Consider the following 25,634-nt stretch of genomic DNA (forward strand, 5'->3'; position numbering starts at 1 on the left):
GTATATTGTTTAGGAAAAAGGGTATTCAGATTAAAATATCCCAGTGCCATCATCCATATACAGAAAGAGAAGGGACAGTGTGAATTAAATAGTGTACTTTTAGTATCACTTTAAATTTCATAACATATCAAACCCACTATGTATGACACTTTTGCATACTTAGATTGTTGTAATAATTACTAGTAGGTTACCTTGGTAAATGCTTCTCATTTATATGACAACAATCAGTCTGTCCATCCATTTATTCATTCACCCATCCAGTCAGGATGTGTATTGTTGTCTTTTTACTATTTCCACAACATATTTTAGCACCTCTAACAAGGTCAGTAGCAGTTACCATTCAAAATAAACTCACTAAATCTAGAACCTTGATGGTACATGCTGAACTCTACTAAAGTTAATTTAACAGACTTAGCTATACCCACGATACTTGACATGTATTTAGAAATGCAACCTCATTTTACAAATCTACCATCTATGGAATAGGACATAAGGATAGACAAAGAAGATTGGAGGCATAAAAGCATATTCTCATAAGCACCAAGCAGTCCCCATTGTTTGAAGACCAGATCACTCCATCTTCTATATAGGAGGAGTCAAAATTAATAACTTCGATGTCCTTCTTGGTGTGCTGAGTGTTCAGTTTAACTATACTTCGAGCAAAGGCATATTTCGAGGCACAGCTGTAAGCTTCTACATTGCAGACTTCATCGAACATCATGTCAAAATATGGGTTGTCCTAAAGTTTACAGAAATGAGAACTGTTACTGAAATAATCCATCAGCTGGGGCACAATAAAAGACAAAAAAGCAATAGTTTAGTTGTGATTTCCAATATTTATACATACAGTCAACTAATTGCGAAAGATACAATAAATCCCAATACACTTTCAGCCTAATTCTTGGTTTAGAAATGCAAGATCTTTTGTGACACCTCAGTCCAGAGCGAGGACAAAGGCGGAGGCAGGAGGGGTAGCTGTCCCAGGCGCAGTAGTATCATGTAAGGGGGCCACTGCTGTTTCTGCTTCTACAAGCTGATAGGAGTATTGACAGTAGCATCACTACTCCTTTCAGCTTGGTGCTAGAGAGGAGGTAAGAGCTGGAAGGAGGTGTGGGCTCCTGGCTACAGAAGGTAACACAAGACTGCTGTCAGATCGGAACAGTTGAGGGTTTGCTTACCCACCCCCTTTCCTGGCAGCTCAGAATTGGGTAGGGGGATGGTGAGCAAATCCCACAAAGTTCAGGTGTGATAGCCAATGGCTTCGTTGTGCGGGTCCGTGATCCCCCAATCATCATTTCTACCCATTGGATGCCTGTTCAAAATAATAATATTCAAGGCTTAGGGAAGCTTCCCCTAGGCTCCTTCTCAGCTTTAATGTGTCAAGATAAAGAGGAGCCTGGGAGAAAGGACATCCCACAGCCATCTTCTGTACTGCATCTGAGGTCTGTGTGTTGTGGGGAGGGGGGGGGGGATTTTACTGGGGACACAATTCGGGGAAGGTGAGGAGTGTAACAAACATTTGTGCTGGGGATAAGAGCATTTATGCTAGAAAAGGGGGGGGGGGAGGATTAGTGCTAGGAGGGGGCTTTGGGTGGGATGGTGGGGAGAATTTTAGGAGCAGAGATTGGGCAGATTTATGCTGGGAGAGGAGATTTAGGAAGAGAGGGAATTTGTGCTAGGAGTGGGATTGAGGGAGAGTGGATATATGTGAGGGGATGGGATGGGGGGTTATTCTAGGAAGGTAATTTTTGCAGGGGAGAGGATTAGTGAGGATTTATATTATGTAAAAACTGGGGGGAAGTGTGCTCAGAGGGGAAATTTGTGGGGTAAAAGATTTCTTCTGGCGTGGGGGAGGGGCATTTCCAGGGGGTGGGGGGGCGTTTCTAGGAGGGGGATTTGGAGGAGAGGATTTGAGTTGTAAGGGGGGGTTGGGGGACAAAATTTTTTGCTGTGATTGGAATTTCTGTATGGGGATTTGTACAGGTAGGAAGGGAAATTTTACCTGCAGTTAAGGACAAATGTCTGAGCCCGGAAGCTGGCTTGGACATCTGTCCCTAACTGCAGGCAACCATATTTAAACTGAGCCTGAGAGCTTCGCCTGCTGGTTGGATAAAATACTACATAATAATTGTTTGCAATATTTCATATGTACATGATTAACAAATCATGATTAACAAAAAAAAAATAATTTTTTTTAAACATTTTTTGCCCTGACCAAAATGTAGAAGGAAAAAAAGATTTGTACAAAACTAATATACCTTTCAATGAAATGAACACAGCTTTATCTTATTTAATAAATGAACATATGTTCAAATGCATTTTTTACTCAGTCTACAGTCCCTACATTTAAAGTCCCCTGAAATTTTTAATACAATTTTAGTAGATACTGTACAACTCTCAGTGTATTCCACAGATGATGTAGCAAACATGATACACTACATAACTGATACGTTGTGCAGCATTAGAGGCAGACAGATGCAGGGCAGTGACACTACAATGTAGAGCAGAAATGTTTGTGGGACATGTGACATTTATATAAATGTTCCAGCAAATGTAAAAGCATACTCTTATTTTCATCATTTACTCAGAATGGCATCATGCCAAAATAAGCACAAGTGGCACAGATGAGATTGACTTTCTTAAAGCGGAACTAAACGGAACTAAATCAACATTAAAGTGATTGTAAAGTCTCATTTTTTTTTTTTTTCGTTAAAAATAATAAATATGTTATATCTACCTGCTCTGTGCAGTGGTTTTGCACAGAGCAGTCTGGATCCTCTTCTTTTCAGGTTCCTCTTCGGTGCTCCTGGCCCCTCCCTCCTTTTGAGTGCCCCCACAGCAAGCACCCGAGTCCATTCAGAAATGGAGCCATGGCCCAGTCCCGCCCACTCTCTCTCCTCATTGGCTCACTGAAGTTGATTGACAGTAACGGGAGCCAATTTTAATGCATCTAATGCATTAAATTAAAAAACCTTCTGAATTTACAACCACATTAACTATTTGTAATCTTAACACTGCAAGCATTAGGAAAAAACTAGGAAGATATATTTACTTTTTGACTTGAACTCTTTTTTTTAATTTCTTCAGTTACTCCCTACTTTCTATCTTGAGCTTTTATGATCATTTTTTTTCTTTCGTGTGGAGGAGGGACTTTCTGTGCTAAGCACACCCTCCTGCCTGCATGCATGAGCTAAGGGCAGATGGATTCCAGTAAGTAAATGCTACATTAATAATCTGTCTTACTCAAAATGGGCACAGCTTTAAATGCTGGTGGGGGGAGGGGATACGTTCTTTGGTACCATGAGTTACTGCAACACAGATGTATGAAACTGGTGTCTAGTGTAAGACAATTGCCATAGCTTCACACAGTGGTGTAAATATCTTTGTAAACAGTATTTTGCTTACTGGTCAGAAGGTGGGCTCTGGGTAGATTCTAAGCATTTTTCAGGCCACTAGACCTTCTTCACCAGGAACTGTAAAGGCTGTGCCATATAATTTTGTAACAGAGTTGAATCATCAACCAAGTGTTGAATGTCTCCACATACCCAAAACCTACCCCTGGGGGGACAGCAATTGAAACCCAACAAGAAAGGGATTCCAACATTAATTAGTTAGTTCAAAGTGGCACAAGTCCAGAACCCTGTAACAGCACTCAATGAGGGTTACTGCATAAGCTTGGGTAGCGAGGGGTCCCACCACAAGCATTTCATCTTGTCTAAACGGGTCTTTATATTAATCTATCTCCTGTATCTAAAGAATCCAACCGGATTTTATAATTATCTATCCTAGTATCACTGCTCCGGTTTTCCCAATTGTTTTAATAATATTCATGTTTTGCAGAAAGAGACATGTGTATTTAGTTATTCAATTGCTTTGTCTCCACTTGATCTCAGTCTCCTCCTTCCAAGTAGAGAGACAGGGGAGAGATGGCTGTAACCCTATCCACCTCTGGTGTCACCGGTGTAAGAAAACCTTATCAGATTGCTGCTGCTTCCCTTAGATGAACCAGAAAGTGCCAAGCGTTCCTGTTTATGAAAGTGCAGGATGGTACACATGGCTCAGGATGATCAAACTGTGTCTGCACATCCAGGTGCCCTACTATATCTGTGGTTGTGTCTTTAAAGTGGTTGTAAACCCTTACATTTACCCAGTCAAGTGACTAGACTCTGTTAATACACAGAGATTAAACAAATCCTCTTACATATGATGCACCTATTTATCTGCAGCTATTTGTTACATCAGTTTAACCACTTCCCGTCCAGCCGCCGCAGATGTACTGCAGCAGGCTGGCTCTCCCAGGCAAACCGCCGTACAAAAAAAACAATAAAAATGACATAAATCTTTCCCGTAGTTAGTAAACGCAATAACTTTTGCGCAAACCAATCAAAATATGCTTATTGCTAATTTTTTTACCAAAAATATGTAGCAGAAAACAAATTGACCTAAAATGCTAAAAAATTTGGATTTTTACATTTTTTATGGGGGGAATGTTTTATAGCAGAATGTGAAAAATATTGTTTTTTTTAAAATGATGGCTCTTTTTTTGTTTATAGTGCAAAAAAAAAATCACACAGGTGATCAAATACCGCCAAAAGAAAGCTAAATTTGTGGGAAAAAAAGGACGTCAATTGCGTTTGAGTACAGCGTCGCACAATCGCGCAATTGTCTGTTAAAGTCACACAGTGCCAAATTGCAAAATAGGGCCTGGTCATTAAACAGCAAAATCTTCCGGGGCTAAAGTGGTTAAAGTCCAGAATTTGCATAGTTTTTCTGAGCTTCCAGAGGCACGGGGCAAGGATCTAATATCACACACTTCACAGCTCAGAGAGGAGAGTTGAGTGTAATCTAAGACCTAAGTGGAGGAAAGGGCCACACCCTCCTCTACGAACTCTTATAGGGAAACATGCACAGCTGAGGCTGTCAATCACAGGCTGTATGCTGGAGGCCACCTCCCTCATCCCCTTAGTCCCTTTGAGTCAGCACAGCCTGTCAGAAATGACTCATGCAGATAGGAAGGGTGCTTCAGATAGAAATCACACTTGGTACTTTTGATTTAGGCAAGTACTGTACACGCTATAGAAGGGTATACTTTGTTCATTTTTCATGTCAGAGATTTACAATCACTTTAACTATGAGCCCTGGTGATATGCAGCTTTTGCCACTAAAGCTGTTACGCACTGTAAAATATACTGTATGCTGTTTGTTATGCACACAGACAATGGGTCATGACAGTGGAGTATTTCACCATCCACAGTATACCCAGACTTCCAAATTGTGAAGGTTGGGATGTGCTGGTGCTGAAAACTGCATTCTGTGTACATTATACTCTGAGTTTACCACATAGTTACATGCAGGCTGTGGAGAAATCTTTCTCATCTTTTTTTACAATGGAGGAATGCTTGAAATGATGTATGGGTCTCAGGGAACCCCTGCGAAAATGATAAACAGTACTTACAGCTCATTATATATTAGTGTAATTGGGAAGTTATAGATATAATATTAAAAGAATAAGTGATGTTATGTACCTAGCACATTTGACATCCAGAGCGGTTCATTTTTAAACACTCCTTCCAATAAACAGCAACATTACTTTCAGTAAAAATCTTCAAATGAAACAAAGAATAATGGCAAGAAAATAATCTCAGATGGTGAAAAGCATAGTGTTCCTTTACATTGGTGGCCAGTCTAAAAATGCTCATGCACATTACCGGCCAATGAAGTGTCCCTTTACATTGTTAGTGACTTGGGAAATGCCCTTTACATTTTTGGAAAAGTGGCCCTCATACACTAGTGGTCAGTTGAAAAGTTTTTTTATACATTGGTGGTCAGTATAAAAGTGAAAATCAGAAGAAAGTTTATTATGTTGGGAGTCAGTAGAAGAGGTCCCCCTTACATTTGTGGTCAGATGGAGAGGTGCCCACTTACATTGGTGGTCAGAGAGATGTTGGAACAGGAACTATATAGACAATATCAGGTTAAAAAAAAAAATCAATTCCCCTCTGTTCATTGCTCAATGAACCCCTAGCAATCTCTGGAGGAATCCAAGGGTGCCATAGCATGCTGCTTGGGAAATTACAATGCAGACACATACCATTTGTCTCACAATACATAACCTGGTGCACCAGTCTGAATGATTCATTTTTCAAAGATGCACCCATTAGTCTATGTGTGAGGGTCCTCCTTATATATTTGATAGGCAACACTTTAAACTGTTTTAACCACTTGCCGACCAGTCACGTTGACTGTACTGCGGCAAAGTGGTTCGTTATCGTCTGGCGACGTAGACCTACGTCACCAGACATTCCCCTCTCTCGGCGGCGCGCGCGTGCCGCCGGAGGCTCGCTCCCGCTGTATTCAGTTACAGCGGGAGTCGGGCCAGGGGAGGAGCGGCGGTGATCACTGCCGCTCTTCCCCGATCGTCGGGGAATCGAGTGTGGAGATCCACCCGCTTGTGTAAACACAAGCGGGCGGATCTCCTAAGTGACAGACAGGGTCAGATTGCAGGGTTCAGCATCCCCCCACACACGTCAGTAAGCACCAGGCATACATTAACCCCTCCCTCTCCAATAAAAATTAACCCCTTCCCTGCCAGTGTAATTTTTACAGTAACAGTGCATATTTATAGCACTGATTACTGCAGTAATGTCACTGGTACCCCCAAAAGTGTCAAAAATGACAGTCAAGGGTCCGATCTGTCCGCTGCAATGTCGCAGTCCCGCAAAAAAAATCGCAGATCGCCGTCATTACTCGTTAAAAAAAACCACCAAGAATGACAGAAATCTTTCCCTTAGTTAGTAAACGCAATAACTTTGCGCAAACCAATCAAAATGCGCTTATTGCGATTGTTTTTACCAAAAATATGTAGCAGAAAACAAATTGGCCTAAAATGATAAAACATTTTGATTTTTAAATTTTTTGGGGGGGAATTTCATATAAAAAAATGTGAAAAATATTGCTATTTTTTCAAAATTGTAGCTGTTTTTTTGTTTATAGCGCAAAAAGTAAAAATCGCACAGGTGATCAAATACCACCAAAAGAAAGCTCTGTTTGTGGGAAAAAAAGGACGTAAATTTAATTTGGGTAGGGCGTTGCATGACCGCGCAATTGTCAGTTAAAATCGCACAGTGCCGAATTGCAAAAAGTGGCCTGGACGTAAGACAGCAAATTCCTCCGGTGGTAAAGTGGTTAATAAAATTTCCCCCCCATAGTATTTATCCAAAATGTAAAAATAAAATTGCTTACTGTATCTGCTTCCTTCCCATCAAGGAGCTTGAGATCTCTGAGAAGCCACATCTCAGCCACTTCATACTTCTCATCTAGACACGCTCGGTAGTGTTTAACCAAGGATATATGGACTTCTTCCTCTTTAGCCACTGAAAAACATGATTATTTTGGTGTTACACTGTTTATGTAATAACTGAAATGTCTCCACACTTATTTGTTACCATGTACATTCTTATGAAATAAATTGTTCATAAAACAGCTTGAAAGGCATTATTATGTTACTGTGTGTCATGGTGGGGATGCTTTACAGACCCTATTCATTTTATTTGGACTGGTAGGTCATCACAACACACAAAAGGTGGACATCATCTTTTACTGAACTTGGCTGCAGCCGCTGCTCCATTTGTTGGTAATAATGTAGACTTGTAATCACAGTAAACTGATAATAAGACGAAGCCTGAAGAACATTGTTATATCATAAATATATATAAATAATACACCTCAGGAAGTGCCGCCATGGCTAACAGAGGATAGACTTAGAGCTAAACTAGAGAAACTTAACATAAATAAATCCCCGGGACCGGATGGCTTGCACCCAAGGGTTCTAAATGAGCTCAGTCAGGTGATTGCCAGACCATTATTCTTGATCTTTAAGGATAGTTTACAGACAGGTATGGTGCCAGCTGATTGGAAAAAAGCCAACATGGTACCAATATTTAAAAAGGGGCCGAGATATATCCCGGGTAACTATAGGCCGGTCAGCCTAACATCAGTAGTCTGCAAAATTTTGGAGGGGATGATAAGGGACCACATACAAGACTTTAGTAATGAAAACGGTATTATTAGTAGTAATCAGCATGGATTCATGAAAAATCGTTCATGCCAAACCAATCTATTAACCTTCTACGATGAAGTGAGCTGCCACTTAGATAAAGGTAAGCCTGTGGATGTGGTGTATCTGGACTTTGCAAAGGCCTTTGACACCGTTCCCCACAAACGCTTACTGTGCAAACTAAGGAAGATAGGTATGGACCATAAGGTGAGTACCTGGATAGAGAACTGGCTCCAGGGGAGAGTCCAGAGGGTGGTGATTAATGGGGAGTACTCTGATTGGGCGGGTGTGGAAAGTGGGGTCCCCCAGGGTTCTGTCCTGGGACCAATCCTGTTTAATTTATTCATAAATGATCTAGAGGAGGGGATATCTAGTACAATCTCAGTATTTGCAGATGATACTAAATTAGGCATGCCAATATCTTCTATGCAGGATGTGGAAATCTTGCAAGCAGACCTGAACAAAATAACGGGGTGGGCAACTACATGGCAGATGAGATTTAATGTAGAAAAATGTAAAGTAATGCACTTGGGGGCCAGAAACCAGAAAGCAAGCTACTCACTAGGGGGGGAACCTCTGGGTGAGTCTAGGATGGAAAGGGACCTGGGGGTACTGGTAGACAACAGGCTTGGAAGTGGCATGCAATGCCAAGCGGCTGCAAGCAAAGCCAACAGAATACTGGGTTGTATAAAAAAGGGGATTCACTCCAGAAATAAAGAGATTATTCTTCCACTCTACAAGACTCTGGTCCGGCCACATCTGGAGTATGCTGTCCAGTTCTGGGCACCGGTCCTCAGGAAGGATGTGCTGGAACTGGAGAAAGTCCAGAGAAGGGCAACAAAAATAATTAGGGGAATGGAGGATATCAGCTATGAGGAAAGACTACAAGCACTGAACTTATTCTCTCTGGAGAAGAGACGATTGAGGGGGGATATGATATCAATGTACAAATACTGTACTGGCGACCCTAGCATAAGGAACAAACTATTCAGAGTAAGGGAGTACAATAAGACACGTGGCCACTCACTAAAACTAGAGGAAAGGCGGTTTAACCTTAAAGTGCGTAAGGGGTTCTTCACTGTAAGAGCGGTAAGGATGTGGAATTCTCTTCCGCAAGCAGTCGTATCAGCGGGGAGCATTGATAGTTTCAAAAAACTATTGGATGGACACCTTAAAGACCACAACATACAGGGGTATACAATGTACGGTTAAAAGCAAACACACACACACATCATAGGTTGAACTGGATGGACTTGTGTCTTTTTTCAGCCTCACTAACTATGTAACTATGTAACTATGTAATTGTGTGTCACAGCCGTAATACTATGATTCAGGCGTTAGCAGGCATTGTAGCATTGTGGTCAAAATGATTTGTCTACTTCTGACAGTTTCACTTTATGGAGATGGTTCCTCTGCGCCCAGGCCATACACATAATGGGATACAAAGTCCCTGATCTGCATGTCAGCTGGCTGTAGTCACTTGTACACTTAAAATCTCAGCCAGTGTTCATTTTGGCAGAAAATTCAGCTTTAGTTTTACTCATAGTCTTTTGACTAAAATGCCATTTTAGTTTTAGTCAAATTTTAGTCTTTTGACTAAAATGCTATTTTAGTTTTAGTCATATTTTAGTCATCCGAATTGCTTTAGTTTTAGTCATATTTTAGTTGACTAAAATCTCCAGTACATTTTAGTTGACTACAAATCAAATGGGTTTAGGTAAATTGTAAGGCATTATTTAAACATTTCTCTAGAATTTTTAAACCAGTTATATTGACCTGGAGTAAAAATGGAACAACATGTTATTATTTATGGTATTAGGTTTTTGAACACGCACTACAGACACAGATTTAGCCATTGTGATATATAACTTCTTTACAAATAAAACCAAGTTTCATAAACAAAACAAAAAAATAGCTTTTTGACAAACAGAAGTGCAACTTTAAAATACAAAAAAACTCGAAAACTTTAAGAGTCGGTTCACACTAGCGCGACTTGTCAGGCGACTTGTCAGTGCTCCCTCGCGGTCCATTGACCGCTACAGGACCCGTTTTAATAGGAGCGACACAAGTCGCTCCGACTTAGAAAAAGGGTCCTGTACTATTTCGGGGCGACCTCAGAGCGACTTTCATAGACTTCCATTATGTGAAGTCCCTGCAAGTCGCTCCGAAGTCGTGGTGCACGGGACTGCACAAGTCGCCCCCGAAGTAGTAAGGAGTCGTGTCGCCTCAGTGTGAACCCAGCTCTAAACTCTGTTGACTGTACTGTCATTGCACATATTACCTGAATATATTAGCAACATTTAATATTAAGAAAAAAATATAAGAAAAGCCTTTTTCTTAATTTTTTTGTTTCATCAGCTTAGTAGATGCCCCCTACTTTTGCTTAGAGCAATACATGTTTAAACGTTAATGTGCTATTATTACAGGCTCTGGATGCAAATGTGTTGCCAATTTAGAAATAGCCAGCAGAGTAGTGTTAATTTTGATGTCAATTTTCGATTAAGTTTTAGTTATAGTCTTTTGACAAAAATGTAATTTTAGTTTTAGTCGTATTTTAGTCTTATGACTAAAATGTCATTTAAGTTTTAGTCATATTTAAGTAATCTTTAGTGGACAAAAATATTTTAGTCAACGAAATTAACACTGATCTCAACTTATAAGTGCCCAAAACTGAGCACTTATGGGTTCATTTAGTGCAAACTTTTCATTTTTAATCCCTCTATAGTGAACCTGGGCTCTCAGCTGAGCCAGGTGAACCTGGGGACCACAGGGGGGAGGGGGTGATTACTGGATGATAGAAGTAATCACTTCTACTATTCAGAAGAAAGCAAATTGATTTGCATAGTTCTCTGGTATATATGAAAGAAAGGGGTGATGCGCTATTCAGGTGTAGGAATATGTGTAAGGAAAACAATTGTCATAGGCAAAAATATAAAAAAGTGCAGTACACTGTAACAACAGATCAGAAAAAAACTTTAAAGTTTTTTCACAAAAATAAATAAGAAATTGTATCAATTATGATAAAAATCCACACGTGCATAGATAAAAAAAATAAATAAAAAAAAATAAATAAATAAATATTTATGTTTTTTTGAAGGGTGTAAAAAAGAATATTTATAATGTTCATCCATTCATAAGTTGATTTTTTAGGTGCTCTCACCTCTAAAAATTAATAGTCAGTATTTGTAAAAATATAGAAAATCTTCCAATAGGTAGGGTGACTTCTCCTCTCAGCGTATCATCCCCAGATATGTGAAAAAAATAAATAAACAATATAGCGTAATATTGTCATTAAAAAATACCAGAAAATACACAGATAAACCAGGATCATCAACTACTATTCCATAAGTGCATGTGGAAATCCGTGCTGTGAAATGCACATCCGTGCCAGTAAAATAATATAAAATGAAAGGAACCAATCCACATGTGCTGTGAACAAAGCGTGTGGCTAAAATGTGCGCTCACCTGTAGCATAAAATCACTAAGCCTTTAAAAACCTATAGAATCTCCTCTATAATGGCAGGGCTGTCTTCATATAGCAATCCTCTCGGTATATATAGAAAATAAGGAAAGGTCCATATTGAAGTAAAAACAGAAAAATGTTATTACATAAAAAAACAAATCTCGCTTACGTCAAGTTAAGGGACAGATGCACATGCTCTGTCTATTGGCTCTACTTGTGCTTGGAAGCCGCTGAGTCAAGAGCTGTTTGTTCGGACTGCACTTCCTGACCTGACCGCAATTAGAGATTGGCTATACAGGGGAGCAGAGTAATAGATCCTCAGTCCCTTACCTTGATGTAAGTGAGATTTGTTTTTTTATGTAATAAAATTTTACTGATTTTACTTCAATATGGACCTTTCCTTATTTTCTATATATACTGAGAGGATTGCTATATGAAGACAGCCCTGCCATTATAGAGGAGATTGTACAGGTTTTTAAAGGCTTAGTGATTTTATGCTACAGGTGAGCTTGCATTTTAGCCACACGCTTTGGTGGAAGATTATTACCCACTTTTTTTGGGGTACCGCACAGTGTTTACAGCACATATGGATTGGTTGCTTTCACTTTATATTATTTCACAGCACGGTTTACCACATGCACTTATGGAATAGTGGTTGATGATCCTGGTTTATCTGTGTATTTTCTGGTATTTTTTATGACAATAGTATACTATATTGTTTTTTATTTATTTTTTTCACATATCTGGGGATGATACATTGAGAGGAGAAGTCACCCTACTGATTGGAAGATTTTCTATTTATTTACAAATACTGACTATTCATTTTTAGAGGTGAGAGCTTCTGAAAAATTAACTTATGAATGGATGAACTTCATAAATATTCTTTTTTACACCCTTCAAAAAAACATAAATATTTATTTATTTTTTTATTTATTTTTTTGCACGTGTGGATTTTTATCATAATTGGGACTATTTCTTATTTATTTTTCTGAAGAAAATTTGAAGTTTTTTCTGATCTGTTGTCACAGTGTACTGCACTTTTTGATATTTTTGCCTATGATATCAATAATTGTTTTACTTACACATATTCCGACACCTGAATAGCGCACCACCCCTTTCTTTCATATTTTACCTTACAAGCCTTTGAGTACTTGTTTTGGTGGGTGCTGCAGTTCCCCTATAGGTGTGGTCAGTAGCCACCATAGCAGCGCACCTTTCCCATTGCCTCTTCTTTCTCTGGTATATATAATTTAATTAATGTTGTCAGAAAACAGCTATTTTGTCTTCTGTAACATGCATAACTGAAGTTGAAGCTGTAGCCATTTTGGCAAACACCAGGGGACCTTTATCCAACATGCAACAGCATCAACATTCCCTATAGCAAAAACCCATTATTAGTGGTAATATCCTCTTGCTACTTCCCATAAGTCTGCTTTGGTCTTGACCAGCATGTCCTCCAGTAGTAATAAAGGGATACTGATCCTCAGCAAACACTAGGTGCGAAGCTGTACAATTCTTTTTCCTTCGTTTTCTCCTGCTAAATCCAATTTTCACTTTTAAGGAAAGTATGGAGAGGAGGCAAAAAAAAAAAAACACTCTTGGTCATGAACTTCCAAGCAAAATGAATGTTCATCTGGCCAGGATGGAGCTGTAATTCGTGTTTTATAAGTTAGTGAAACCTAACTGCCTCTGATAATAGCATGTACCATGCAAAATATATCAGTAAAGCTGTTTCAACACTGCACTGCCACATTTTTAGCCAACTTCTTACTGTGCCTACAAGTCCATTTCACTGCCAACAAATGAAGCAGAAGCTGGAGCCAGGTTCAGTAAAGGTCCTTCTTCTATGAGTGCTTTAGCATCTTTCTGTTCTAAAACTTTGACATTGGTAAAGGAAAATAAGCAGAGGCTTATTTTGACTTTTTCTAAAATTCTAACTACAGAAAGGGCATACAGAAATTAAACGTTTTAATCAACCTTTTCTCCACTAAAGAAAAAAATAAAACACCTGAAAAACTAGATTTGTTGAATTGTGGGATAGATATTCTTCAGTAAAATTTATTTTATGTCACTTACACTAAAATCGGTGGCAAAGCAAATTCTTTTTTTTTTTTTATTTAAAATTTTCAAGTATAACAAAGTAGAAAACATGTATAGGCAAATACATTGAACCAGCAAAAACACAAGTACATTGGAGATAAAGGGGGGGGGGGTAGAGGGCATGCCGGTGGCGAGCAGGGGAAGGAGGGATGGGATGAAGGAATGGTCAGAACTCAAAGACCTAGTCATGGGTGGGATCAGGGAATGTAGAGGTCACATGGATAAGGGGGTCACGTACTCAAAATGTGAAATCTTCAAGGGGAGAGTCCGAGTCCTTAGATATGTGATTGAGAAAAGTGTTCCATTTGACGTGGAAGGACTGGGCCGCCGAGGGGGCCGTAAAGTCTGTGTTGAGGCGGTCAATAGATAGGAGTGTGGTTAGTTCTGACGTTATCATACAGATAGGGGGAGGTGTGGAAGAGATCCAATGCTTCAAGATCATTCGTCTGGCAACAAGTAGGCTGGTGAGGATCCAAAGACGAGGAGGGTCAGCCGAGGTGCTCGACCATTTCTGTAGGCGTTTGTCCCAGTAGCCGAACAATAGTAGGAGAGGGTCTTTTGGAAGAGATATATTAGTGACATTTTTGATGAAGGCAAGGACTTGATCCCAGAATAGCGAAATGTACTGACAGTCCCAAAATTTGTGAAAGAGGGAGGGCCTCTCGGCAGAGCAAAGAGGACACTTATGGGCGTCCGGGATCGTCTTGTCAGAGAGGAAAGGAGCAAAGCAAATTCTGATTGGGTCATCATCTTTAGCCATTCATCATTGCTCTAAACTCCCTCTACTAAAATGTGTTTCTTCAAATAGTGGTTTTGGCCCACATACACATCTGCACACAGCAGACATATTGAAACAATGACTTCATTTTTCAGTCTATTTGCTAGTCTCTTACATAGGAATATAGTCATGACCAAAAGGCCACCTGATATGCCAAAATATATTTTAAAATAGACATCAGGTAAAGAAAAAGTACCTACAGGTGTAAGATGATTGTAGCCCAATACAACATATTAGGGCCAGCTCAGAATCAGTCCTGTTACTTGCAGATGCCAGCAACATGAGATACTCTTAGCTGACTGATCCCCGGGCATTAGCAATTTAGCTAAGCGCTATTGTTTTTCTGACTTGTGCTGTCAATCTTTGTTTTGTATTACAACAAAACACACACCCCAATGCTAGACTACAGACAACAATCAATTACATAATTAAAATATACTGTACATCTATACATTTTTTAAAAGGCTGGGGATATGCAATTCTTTTTAGCTTGGTTTGTGAGTCAGATACTTCTGTTACCTAGCAAAGCCCGGTCCCAGACCTCTAAGCTTCCTACACTGCAGTTTAGCAATGCTGTCTGGTACAGAACCCACCCCACTCAGGGAATGGACAATGAAAGAAAGCAGGATACTGCTGAGGTTATTCCTCTGTTCTTCCCTTTTGTAAATATGTACACAGACAGCACTGCAAACATTGACTCAAAATGCTGTCTCTTTCAAAACTCATGTGGATAATAAAACAGTTATCAAAGGATATTGAAGTATTTAAGCAGGTTTTGTGTAAAAAAAAAAAAAAAAAAAAAAAAAAAAGCAGATAAAAAAGATCCAAATGGATGCAATCACAGCTTTCACAATAGTACAACTTGTAAATAAATAGATGCCATTCATTAAAATGATTGCTTAGAACAGTAATCATCACTTTTATAAGCAATCATAGTGCAGAAAAATAGAAACAAAATCTTGATCACCTCCCCAGAGTAGTACAGGGGTTAATTTACTAAAACTGGAGAGTGCAAAATCTGGTGCAGCTCTACGTGGAAACCAATCAGCTTCCAGGTTTTATTGTGAAAGCTTAAAATGATTGTAAAGTCTAGTTTTTTTTTTTAAATAACATACATGTTATACTTACCAGCTCTGTGTAGTTGGTTTGGCACAGGGCAGCCTGAATACTCTTCTTCTCAGGCCCCCCGTTGCCCCTCCCTCCCGTAAAGCGCCCCCACAGCAAGCAGCCTGCTATGGGGGCACCTGAGCTGAGCTGCAGCTCTGTATGCCCATTCAGACACTGAGATGCCATTCGGCCCGCCCCCTCTCTCTCCTGATTGGCTAAATGACTTTGATTGACAGTCGCGGCATAACAGCTGTGTCTCAGCCAATCAGGAGGGAGAGTCCCGGACGGACGAGGGACTCGTAGACATTGCTGGATAGACATGGGGCTCAGATAAGTATTAGGTGGTGCCGGGGAGGCTGCTTCACACAGAAGGCTTTTTATCCTAATGCATAGAATGCATTAAGATAAGAAAACCTCCTGACTTTACAACTCCTTTATTGAATAAGCTGAAGTTAGAAGCTGATTGGTTACAATGCACAGCTGGAGCAGATTGTGAACTTTCCAGTTTTAATAAATTATCCCACAGCGTTATTATGGTAACACTGCACTGCTCTGTTTACAGTATGTATGTTTGTTAAAAAAATAAAATGTTTAAAAAATTGAAAACAATTATTATTATTTATTCTAATTTTTTACATACTGTCACCAGTCAGTATCCATGATCACCGCCACACCATTCATATGATGGAAGCTGTACTGGACTGGTGACAGTATGAAGAAAGAAAATTGTGGGAAAAAAAAACTAAATGTATTTAATTTATTGATTTCCAAAAAAATTGGGCCAAAAATTACAACTTTAAAAAACTCACAATGCCTCTTACTAAATACCTTGGGGTGTCTAATTTAAAAAAAGTGGTAATTTTGGGGGTATTTGTACTGTGCTGGCATTTTAGGGCCTCAAGAAATGAGATAGGCAGCCAGGACATCAGAGAAAAAGAATAAGCTATTGCGCTGACTGGAACCCAACTGTTATTAAACGGGGAACATAAGAGGGCCAGCAAAGTAATAGGGAACACCAGGTAAAATGGATGCAGGTCCTCCCAAATTAGGTCTTGAGATCCTAATGCACATATAAAAACAAGAGGGCGCCCTCTTGTATTTGTTTTTCAGCCAGGACATCAGGACGTATCAATTTTCAAATATACTGAATACCCTATAGTTTGTAGACTCTATAACTTTCGCACAGAATAAATATTATAAACTGATTTAGGTTTTTTTTTTTTTTTTTTTAACAGTAATATGTAACAAAATTCACTTAGCCCTACATTTATAAAGAAAGATTATTTATTAATTTTATAGCAGAAACAATTAAAAAACTATTTTTTTTCTAAATTTTTGGTATTTTTTTGTTTATGTAGCAGAAACTAAAAATCTCAGTGGTGATTAAATACCACCCGAAGAAAGCTCTATCTGTCACAAAATATGTTAAAAAATTCATTCGGGTACAATGTTGAATCACTAAGTTATTGGCATTCAAAATGTGACAGCGGTGAAATCTCAAAATTGGTAAGGACAGGAAGGGGGTGAAAGTGTCCGATATTGGAGTATATCCACTTTGAGGCCAGCTTTATAAACTGAAAAACAAGCTTAAAAAGCAAAGAAGAAAACTACTTTATATTATATGAAGCAAATCATGTAGATGATGTGCCTGTGGAAACTAATACACTAGTTAAACCATGTGAGCACACAAACCACCTTCAATGCTAATTTATTCTTGGTCACAGAATTTTCATGCCCCTTTGAACTTGTGGATTTCCTCAAATTGCTCTGGTTTCCAATCAAAAACATACCTGAGTGTTTAGTGGTTTTTGGCAACATTAACCTAATGTCGTACAAATGGTCCAAGGTGGGAAAACCTCAGGCTAACCTTACAAGTGTTACATTAGCTTAGAGAACACACCTTTTCCCTATTGCACAAGGGATTACTTTGCTAAAATGCACAATATTATACATACAAAGATCTCCATCCTTTGCAAGAACAGAATGGTCCTAGCTGACTTGCAGACTTATATACAGTATCACACAAAAGTGAGTACACCCCTCACATTTTTGTAAATATTTTATTATACCTTTTCATGTGACAACACTGAAGAAATTACACTTTGCTACAATGTAAAGTAGTGAGTGTACAGCTTGTATAACAGTGTAAATTTGCTGTCCCCTCAAAATAACTCAACACACAGCCATTTATGACTAAACCGCTGGCAACAAAAGTGAATACACTCAGTTACTGTAAAATGTCCAAATTGGGCCCAATTAGCCATTTTCCCTCTCCAGTGTCATGTGACTCTTTAGTGGTACAAGGTCTCAGGTGTGAATGGGGAGCAGGTGTGTTAAATTTTGTGTTATCACTCTCACTCTCTCATACTGGTCCCTGGAAGTTCAACATGGCACCTCATGGTAAAGAACTCTCTAAGGATCTGAAAAAAAGAATTGTTACTTTACATAAAGATGGCCTAGGCTATAAGAAGTTTGCCAAGACCCCAAAACTGAGCTGCAGCACGGTGGCCAATACCATACAGCGATTTACCAGGACAGGTTCCACTAGTAACAGGCCATGGTTGACCAAAGGAGTTGAGTGCACTTGCGTCTTTGGGAAATAGACGTATGAGTGCTGCCAGCATTGCTGCAGAGGTTGAAGGGGTGGGGGTCAGCCTGTCAGTGCTCGGACCATACACTGCACACTGCATCAAATTGGTCTGCATGGCTGCCGTCCCAGAAGGAAGCCTCTTCTAAAGATAATGCACAAGAAAGCCTGCAAACAGTTTGCTGAAGACAAGCAGACTAAGGACAGGGATTACTGGAACCATGTCCTGTGGTCTGATGAGCCCAAGATAAACTTATTTGGCTCAGATGGTATCAAGCGTGTGTGGCAGCAACCAGTTGATGAGCACAAAGACAAGTTTTTCTCGCCTACAGTCAAGCATGGGGTGGGAGTGTCATGGTCTGGGGCTGCATGAGTGCTGCCGGCACTGGAGAGCTACAGTTTATTGAGGAAACCATGAATGCCAACATGTACTGTGACATACTGAAGCAGAGCATGATCCCCTCCCTCAGGGAGGATCCCTTCCTGGGCCGCGGGCCGCAGACACAACTTCAAGACAACCACTGCCTTGCTAAAAAAGCTGAGGGTAAAGGTGATTTACTGGCCAAGCATGTCTCCAGACCTAGACCCTATTGAGCATCTGTGGGGCATCCTCAAATGGAAGGTGGAGGAGCGCAAGGTCTCTAACATCCACCAGCTCTGTTATGTCGTCAGGGAGGAGTGGAAGAGGACTCCAGTGGCAACCTGTGAAGCTCTGGTGAACTCCATGCCCAAGAGGGTTAAGGCAGTGCTGGGAAATAATGGTGGCCACACAAAATATTGACACTTTAGGCTCAATTTGAACATTTTCACTTAGGGATGTACCCACTTTTGTTGCCAGCGGTTTAGACATTAATTACTGTGTGTTGAGTTATTTTGAGGGGACAGCAATTTACACTGTAATACAAGCTGCACACTCACTACTTTACATTGTAGCAAAGTGTAATTTCTTCAGTGTTGTCACATGAAAAGATATAATAAAATATTTACAAAAATGCGAGGGGTGTACTCACTTTTGTTAGATACTGTATGTCAACAACAAAGCACTCCTCCTGAATTTAAAGCAGAGTTGCTCTGAATTGAGAAGGAGATGCAAAAATGTTGCAGGAGGTGTGGCTATCAGCTTTGTCACTTCTGATTCACAAGCTTGTAAGTCAATCAGCACCTGATCACACCTAGTCTTGCTAATTTTTTTCAGAATTGATAGCACTGCCCATGTTGTGTGGTCAGTGGAGTTGGTAAAGACCTTGCCACCTAACTCTTGGCTCGTGGCTTGGAGGTAAAATAAGTTTTTTGTTTACTTTTAGAGACTTGTGTACATCACATAGTAACTGAACTTATTATGTGTTTTGACTGTTTTACAGAAGCCATTAGTCAAGCTAAGTTAAACGTAACCCTTAACCCAGCCCTTAAAATCAATTCTTAGAGGGTAACTTCACCCAAAAGGAAAAGTTCTGCTTTTCCACCCCCTCCTCCCTCCTCTACTACTTTTGGACACATTTTTGTTGGGGTGCCTGGTTTTAACAGAGCATCTGAAGTTGTACCCCCTTTGCCTGCAGCCTTCTGGGACACATCACAGGTCCCTGAAGGCTGCAGGACCATTCACAAAGCACAGTATAGGTCCTGCATACACAGTGGGAAGCTGGCTGAAACACCACAAAGAATCACATCTGACTTTTTACACTAAACATGCTGACGCCAGGGACACGAAGACTGAAGAAGATCTGGCCTAGGTGAGGACAGTGCTGGATCCCTGGACAGATAAATGTCCTTTTATTAAAAGTTACCAGCTACAGTTTATGTAGCTGCTGACTTTTAATTTCTTTGTGGAGGGACTGAAGATTCTCTTTAACACGTAACATGGCCATAGCACTTATCCCAAATACTCTCCTCTCCTTAAGTGCCCATTCACACTACTGCGACTTGTCAGGCGACTGGTCAGCCTGACAAGTCGCGGTCCATGCAGTGCTATGGGAACCGTTCTAATAGGAGCGACTCAAGTCGCTCCGACTTAGAAAATAGTTCCTGTACTACTTCGGGGTGAAATCGGAGCGACTTGCATTGACATTCCTTATATGAAGTCCATGCAAGTCGCGCCGAAGTCGCGGTGCACGCGACTTCACAGGTCACCCCCGAAGTCGTGCCGTGGTAGTGTGAACCGGCACTAAAAGACAAGTTTGGCAATCCAAAAACAAACAATTATAGTCACCTAGCTGGCTGCAGCACCTGTCCCCCACCTTCTGTTTCCCGAGAACCGCTGATTGCTCAGTTCTCGGTAAAAGGTCTGCAGATAGCTGGTGACTGTCAGTCACCTGCTCCCTGCTCTGCCCTTTCAGCGCTCACTGGAGTGGCAGGAGTGGATGGCTCAATCTCCCAGCGGCTTGCTGAGAGGCTGAGCCAGCTGCCAGTCCAGGCATCTGGGTGTAACCTGACTGTAAAATCAGGATCGATCCAGAGCCTGAACCGGCTCCGTGATTTCAGCTGAACACCAGGCTTTTGGCTAAAAACAGGTCACAGGAGTTCAGAACTAAGTGCACTCCTGTGACCCATAGGAAAAGTATAGCCAAAAGAGCTTTGGCTATACTTATCCTTTAAAGAATAAATAAAGGCAGCACCTAATTTTAGATGTAAAGAATAGTGCCATTTGTGTTCCATTCAAAAATTTGCCTCCTTTCCGGTCCTGTAAATACAACAGATATTTAAAAGAAATCTCTGTAAAGTGCAGTAAACCCCTTCTTAAAAACTGCCACCAGAACAAGTGCCCTATTAGAAAATTTCCCATCTATTCCTGTTTGTGTATTGTGATGACAATTCACAATTTTTGATTTTTCTTTACTTTTAGTCCTTGTGACAACTGTCACCAGAACCAATAGACAGAATGAATCTCCAAACAGACACAGAAAAAACCCTCACTTCTCTGCCCAAAAGCATATACTTTAATCCATCACCTTAACAAATCACCTGTGCAGTAGTGAACATTAGTAGAAGCTCCTCTTATTTAAGTTAAGTTTACCATGTTAGTTTGATTCTCAGGGTTATTTTCTCCTGTTTTCCATAAATTCATTTTTTTCATAAATTTCAAGGTTCAATACTACATCCTATGGTCTATAAAACTACAAATTCAGGTTTACATTAAACACCTGGTTTATTTTTCACTTTGTAAAAAATTTCCAGCTCACTCGTCTAATTTTTCCTTTAAGATGTAATTTGCTAAAAATGTTTATAGGTGGCACGTCAGAATTCAAAGCTTCTACAATGGTCATTTGAGATGAACTCTCACATGTGTATGATCACATTAAATCCACCACATTGTAATTACTGGATATACCTGTGGGTCTGGAGCAAAGGGTAACACAATGACAAATACTACAAACAATAAGTATAACTAGAGCTCCAAATCTGATATAAGCTATCATAAGACAGTGTTATTAAAGGGCAATGTTTTTACCTTTTCTCCTGTTTCAGATCTCCCTGGTTGTCTACACACCACATCCCAGGCTGCACTTTATCTCACTTTATGTATTTAAAAATTAGTCTGCTCCTATAATTTTTCGTATTTACTGTGTTCATTAAAAAAATGTACCTTTTTTGAAAATTGTACATTATATGATTATATGGTAATCAAAAGCAATGGCTATTTTCTCAGACTAGACTACAAATAATAAGTATCTAAAATCATATGAATGTAAAATAGATTACATTTGTAGTTCAGCAGGGATAGGGCCATACCTTGGCATCAGCAGGTTAATGATTTTAGGATTGTAAATGCAGAGATCCTACTATGTCAGCATTTCTACAGACATGTAATAAATTATAATTAATATAATTATTATGCAGGTTTTATATAGCACCAACAGTTTACGCAGTGCTTTACAACATAAGGGCAGACAGTGCAATTACAATATAATTGAATACAGAAGAAATCAGAGGGCCCTGCTAGTTAGAGCTTACAATCTAATGTTAACCAATTCCATGGCTTCTACAGAAAAATAAAAATATATGTTTTGGTACTGACCTTTTAACCATGACTGGAATCTACTTGACAGAAACCCTTACTGAATTAATTCTTGGCATACAAGAACTCATTTATTGGAACTTGCAGTAAAAACTGGATTTATGTTATATCTTAGATTTATGTTATTTTAATTTATATTTATGTGACCTAAAAGGAAAACACTTAAAGTGTAACTAAAATAAACTTTTTTTTAATTTTGAGTGGAGAGGGATTAGAACACCTGTCAGGTTTAATGGCTGTCTGTACCCCGGTTAGGGAGATTCATTCTTTCTATTTGTCCTATTTACCTTCATCATTGAAAGTGAACATAAAAGAAAATCCCAAATTTTGTGTTGAAATTGGAACAATACTAGAGAGGAAGACTTCACAACACTAGTTCTGGTGACCCTGGTGATACACAGTGATTCCATCACTTTGGATGGATTTCCTCTCATTTCCTGTTTCGGCAATGGGACAGGAAGTAGAGTAAGGCCCCTTTCACACTAGCGGACCATTCAGATCCGCCTGTCAGTTTTTCAGTCGGATCTGAACGGTTCCCCAATGCATCTCTATGGGGCATCGGATGTCAGCGGAGACTTGTCCGCTGACATCCGATCCGATCCCGTCCGTCAAATCTGGATGGATGGAAACCCTATTTTCCATCCGTCCAGCGGAACGGATGGGATCGGATGAGAACGGACAGGCGGTCTGTTCTCATCCGATTCCCCCATAGAGAACAGCTGGGACCTGACAGCTCTGGCTGAGCTGCCATCCGCTTGCTCAGCGGGGGATCGGCGGATAGATCCCCCGCTGAGAAAAACGGAGTCCGCTGACGGACTCCAAGTGTGTAAGGGGCCTAAATCTCTTTCCATCTGGAACACAGATGGAAAAAATAAAAAATGATGGGGGTTATAACCCTGCCTGACTCTATCTAAGTTAAAAATAAATTCAACCTGCCCAAAATATACTCCCCAAAATCTATTTTACCTACACTATATATTTTTTATTAATTTATTAAATTTACAAAAAAAATCTGATTTTTACAAAGCTTGAAATCACTGCAAATATAAAGCTTTGGAAAAATAGCAACATTCCTTTGCTGCCTATATAAATAAAACTCTTCTTTATAATGCTTGTTGAGTTATGTGATCACAAATATGACTTTCAATTTCTATTTAAAAAAATCTGGAAGTTACAAAAGTTAGACAAATGAGCTGGGACTAAATCTAAAACATCATGTCAATGATTACCCATGGCTTGCGTTGAAGAGTCAGAACCAACTGCACCTACTACATACACAGTTTGAAATTTCCACTGCAGTAGTTATCTGCCTACATACATAAGTAGAAGTTGGCACAGAAGTTGATAAACACATGTATGTCATACCAAGGATTCCAAATTGTCTCAGTGACTATAGGCAAATGCTATAGTCAGGTTTCACAGTGATCACATGGCAGGTTACTGTGATTTCTCATGTGATCTCTCATCACTAATAAAGAAAGTCTGTTTATTAGGGATCACAGTTTGGTGAAATGCAATGGAGTCAATTGGGAAAGCAGAGCTAAGTAATTTTGGTGTTTTTTTCGGGGTGCAATGGGCTTTAAATAGCTCCTGGTGGATATAAAAGCCTATTGCAACTATCCTAGACTTGTCACCTGTTTTTTTTTTTTACTTTATTCCATAGAAAGAAAATACAACAAAGGAAATAAAATAATACATTAAAAAATGTAAGTGATGGTATACAAATAACAATAAAATACGCAAAAACAATAAGAACCAATTAAAGAACATTAAATAAAATAAACTTCACCAAAAGAACATAGCCTTTAAATAAAGAAAGAAATCGATTTTTTTTCATGCAAATTTCACCCAAAAAGCTCAAGGGCAAGGGGTAAAATTGAAAGTCTCCAATGAAATTCTACAGACTGAGAAATTGGTAGTTTTGTTGCATATTATTTTGGTCGTGCCTACTGTTTCAATGTGACAGCTAATGCTCCAATGAACCCCAATGTATCCATCAGGGTAAAGTTAAGATGTCAATGTGCTGCAGATATTATGCTCACCAATGCTATATTGAATATACACACATCAATAGACATCGTTTCATGTAACATATAAAGACTAATCCCACCACTTAAATAAAACCTGGGTGGTCATGCCTATAGAACAACTATAGGGTAGTCAGTCTAAAGAACAACAACTGTAAATATAACTAAGAAACTGTAGTGGTTGTCTACATTTAGCAAATTATTTTTTAATCTCTCATTAAACATTTCCCCTCCCCCTGCTCTTTGCTCTTTACCCCTACCATGTTACTTAGATTTAGCATTAAGTTGAAATACCATTTAGAAACATCCAAGTTTATTTAAAAAAAAAAAATTACTATATTTTAGATCTTAAAATTAAAATCAACCAACTTAGCTCATTAAAACCTGCTAGACTTATATGGCTGAATATAAAACTTCAGAACACTCTGATTAAAAAGAGCAGGAAAAAAGATTTGATTAATCTTTCACCAGCTTTGTCTCTTCTCATTGTATCTCTCACAATGTGTGAACGACACAGAAAAAGAAAATATGTTTGACAGGAGGACTGCCATCCTCACAGGCTAGTGCCTGATGCAGTACTGTAACACATAAATGTGGCATGGCACACAAACTGGGAGATGTTAGTGTACTAAACCTACTTCAAATTCTCACTATTATAGTCAACAGCATCATTATTCTACCTCTTTACACAACAATAGTAATACAACTGTGAAACAGAAATATTATCCTAAATAGAAAAAATGGAATCGCATAATACATGATGTACACTATTTATGGAACGTTCATTACCTGATGTGCATAAGTAAAACCTCTCCTTGTGTTTCGACCTTGTTTCAATGAACTCATATAAAGTGTGTCCCTGAGGCTTAAAAAGTTTCTTCTCCATGTCTTCCTTTAACAGTGACGACATGTCCACAATCTGATGACCCTTTGTAGATAAATGTCATCAACATACAGATGGGAGATCTTCTGTTTGTCCTTTCTGCAAGTTACTTCTTGGGCCTTTAAGTAATAGATGAACACCTTATCCACCTCTGCAAGTCTTCGCAGGACAGCTCACACAAGACTCGTTATATCCTCTGTATTGATGTTCTGGAATCCCTGGAGCTCTAAGCGTTTGTACAGGTACTCATATTCTAACGTTTAGAGATGCACAGCAGTAACGTTATTGTCATTTATAGAGTTTTTGTAAATTTGAAAATGAAAGAAAAGAAAAGACGTTTAGGCTCCATTATAATAATCTGTTAACAGCTGTCCTGATGTATTGATTGAGCTCCTCTTCCATTAAGACTATTATTACAAGTAGCAAGTGAAGGCACGGCCTCTCTGTTCTAGTGCTGAACACTTAACGCTTCCCACAAGTCTATACCCATGGCGTTGCCTTAGAACAAGGAGCCAGACAATTCCCAGTTCAAAACCACTTTCTAAAACCATGCAGCATCCCCCCTGCATTATCGCTAAGAGCTTCACTTCATGAAAAGAGAGCTGTATTCATTTATATTCG

At 39.4% G+C, this 25,634-nt stretch overlaps 1 protein-coding gene across 1 annotated transcript; it reads right to left on the reverse strand.

Annotated features, from left to right (window-relative positions):
• Window positions 1-475: 475 nt before the first annotated feature.
• On the reverse strand, window positions 476-25,040 carry EXOC1L (exocyst complex component 1 like; the record flags this gene model as incomplete). Its single annotated transcript, XM_082243384.1, has 3 exons — window positions 476-739; window positions 7,243-7,373; window positions 24,920-25,040. 3 exons carry the CDS (start codon window positions 25,038-25,040, stop codon window positions 476-478), a joined length of 516 nt encoding a protein of 171 aa, XP_082099510.1.
• Window positions 25,041-25,634: the final 594 nt, after the last annotated feature.

Source organism: Pelophylax lessonae (assembly GCF_965119305.1).
Source record: "Pelophylax lessonae genome assembly, chromosome: 1".
In the NCBI taxonomy this organism is placed as follows: Eukaryota; Metazoa; Chordata; class Amphibia; order Anura; family Ranidae; genus Pelophylax; species Pelophylax lessonae.